The sequence below is a fragment of the Chelonoidis abingdonii genome, unplaced genomic scaffold, assembly GCF_003597395.2.
Source record: "Chelonoidis abingdonii isolate Lonesome George unplaced genomic scaffold, CheloAbing_2.0 scaffold3165, whole genome shotgun sequence".
Classification (NCBI taxonomy): domain Eukaryota; kingdom Metazoa; phylum Chordata; order Testudines; family Testudinidae; genus Chelonoidis; species Chelonoidis abingdonii.
In genome coordinates, this window is record NW_027427426.1 from 1,789 (window position 1) to 4,400 (window position 2,612).

A 2,612-nucleotide genomic window follows, 5' to 3' on the forward strand; every position below is an offset into this window, starting at 1 on the left:
AATATACTTTGTACAAGATACGTTGTATTGTATAACAGTGGCAATATCAATGACACAAATGATCATACTTCAATCACACAGCATCACATTCATTAGAAACTTTTGTGGGTGTATCAATGTCAGTTAGGGGTACTAAAGCCCTAGACACATTTGCCAGCATACTGAAATATGGTAATGGCTTTATTATTCAATATTATTCAAGCTTCAATATTGCACGAAGAAACTTGCAATTCACAACACACAGCCATGGGATATTTCAGGCTATAATGAAGGGATAATGTCTTGTGAGTGTGTAAGCCCTTGCTCCAAGTGATGGGGTTTGAGAACAAAAGTGTGCCCTGGACCGTGATGGGAAATTAACACTACCTGAAAAGGTAATTTAATGAACCTCTGCCATCCTTCGGGCTGCAGAGAGCTAGAGGAAGCCTTGCCTGGATTTGCTGTCACTTCACACGCTGCTGCCTTGATATGGTTTCATGATGAATTTTTGATCAAGACTACCTTATGCAGCATTTTCCCCAGGGCATCTTTTATCTCCTTATTTCTCAGGCTATAAATCATCGGATTCAATACTGGTGGCACTACAGAGTAAAACACAGCAGCCAGCAGGTCCTGATACAGTGAGGACATTGACTTTGGTCTCATGTAGGTGAACATTGTGGTGCTCATAAATAACGAAAATACAATCAGGTGGGGCAGGCAGGTGGAGAAGGCTTTGTACTTGCCCTGTGTGGAAGGGATTCTTAGAATTGTGGAGAAGATGTGAATATAGGATATAAATATTGAAACAACAAAAAGGAAACCAAAAAATAAAACACAGACAATAACCAAAATTTCATTAGCTGATGTATCGTAGCAAGAGATCTTTAGTAGCTGTGGGATATCGCAGAAGAACTGCCCAATAACATTGGAGCGGCAGAAAGGTAACCTAAATGTGTTACCCGTGTGCATTACCGAATAGAGGACAGCACTGATCCAGCACCCAGTTGCCATTTGGATACACATTGTCTTGTTCATGATCACTTTGTAATGTAGGGGACGACAGATAGCAACATAGCGGTCATACGCCATGACCACGAGAAGAATCATCTCTGCAAAAGCTAAGGTGAGAACCAAAAAGACTTGAGCAACACAACCAGAGAAAGAAATCATACTGGTGTTGGTTAAGGAATTGGCCATGGATTTAGGGACTGTGACAGAGATGTAGCAGATATCTAGGAAGGACAAGTTTCCAAGGAAGAAGTACATGGGGGTGTGAAGTTGGTGGCTGAGGGCTACCACCATGACGATGACCAGATTCCCCACCAGGGCTACCAGGTAAATGACTAGAAATACCACAAAATGTAGAATCTGCAGCTCCCGGACATCAGAAAACCCCAAGAGAAGAAACTCGGTCAGGATGGTTTGATTGGACATTTCTTGACCGGGACACACTCTGTAGAGGAATGGACATGGAAAGAAAGAAAGAAGAAGAAGAAGATAAACTGTTTATACAGATTGTGTAGCAGAGAAGATACAGGAGACTGAAGAACTACAAATGGACTCTCCATTCTTTTTTACTTGCTATATGGATGTACATTTCTTATTATGGTAAGAGGAGGTTTTATTTTGAAAGATGACTGTTTAGAAAATGTATCTTTTATTCAACAGACTGACTAGCTGTATATATTCCAAATATTATCTGCTGACTCTACTGACCAAAATGAGTTATATTATTTCTTTTTCTGTTAAAATTGTAGAAGCAACACAGCTATAGCAGATTAGCATATATGGTCTTCTGGTTCATTTATCTGCTTCAGCAACAGCATTCCTAGCTAAGTTTCAAATACAGGCACAGTTTTGCCCTCACTTACACCTGAAGTATCACATTTTTAAATCCCACATCTTCTGACATATGTGCAACCCAGCTGCCTTCAAATTCCTCCCCTAGTGACAAACATGCTAAACACTTATTTTACAGTCTACCCCATACAACTCCATTCATTTTCTGCCCTCAGTAACATCTGTGTGACCAAAGCTGAGATTTTCGAAGTGGCTAAAGAGGTTTAGAAGTCCATTCTGCATTATAATTAATAATTGATCATCCAAATCCATTAGATGACTTTGAAAATGTCAGTCTATATTTTTGCAGACAAAGATATGCCTCAGTGAAGAATATCTGTGTATCTCTTTAGGCATTGTATCCCACATGGAAGACTTAGTACTTTGTCTCTTTATGATCTTAATCAAAGATTCAGAGAAGTAAAGGATGGAATAATCTATTAGATCATCTAATCCATCTTCCTGGGTTCTACCGCTAAGACATTTTCTTTTATCATGTCCAGTGTTGTTTGTGAAATATGAAGCAATAGGATTTTCAATATTTGTTCCATGTGTTTTAGCTGTTTATAGCTTAAATGCAGTGAAATTAATAGTCCTCTTGGCAACTCAGTGTCAGAAATATTTTGGAAACATGGACTGAGTTCAGAGATGAGCAATAAAAAATGAACTTGAAGACTGTATTTGTTGATTTAGGAAGAAAATTTAGAAAACTGAACTATGTAGTAAAATACTAACTTCAGAATGTGAACACCAAACAGGAAAATGAACTATTTAACACAAAGAAAGGAGGG

At 38.6% G+C, this 2,612-nt stretch overlaps 1 protein-coding gene across 1 annotated transcript; it reads right to left on the reverse strand.

Annotated features, from left to right (window-relative positions):
- Positions 1–474: 474 nt before the first annotated feature.
- LOC116818291 (olfactory receptor 14A16-like) lies at positions 475–1,416 on the reverse strand. Its single transcript, XM_032769086.1, has one exon. It carries the CDS (start codon positions 1,414–1,416, stop codon positions 475–477), a length of 942 nt encoding a protein of 313 aa, XP_032624977.1.
- Between the last annotated feature and the right edge of the window lie 1,196 nt (positions 1,417–2,612).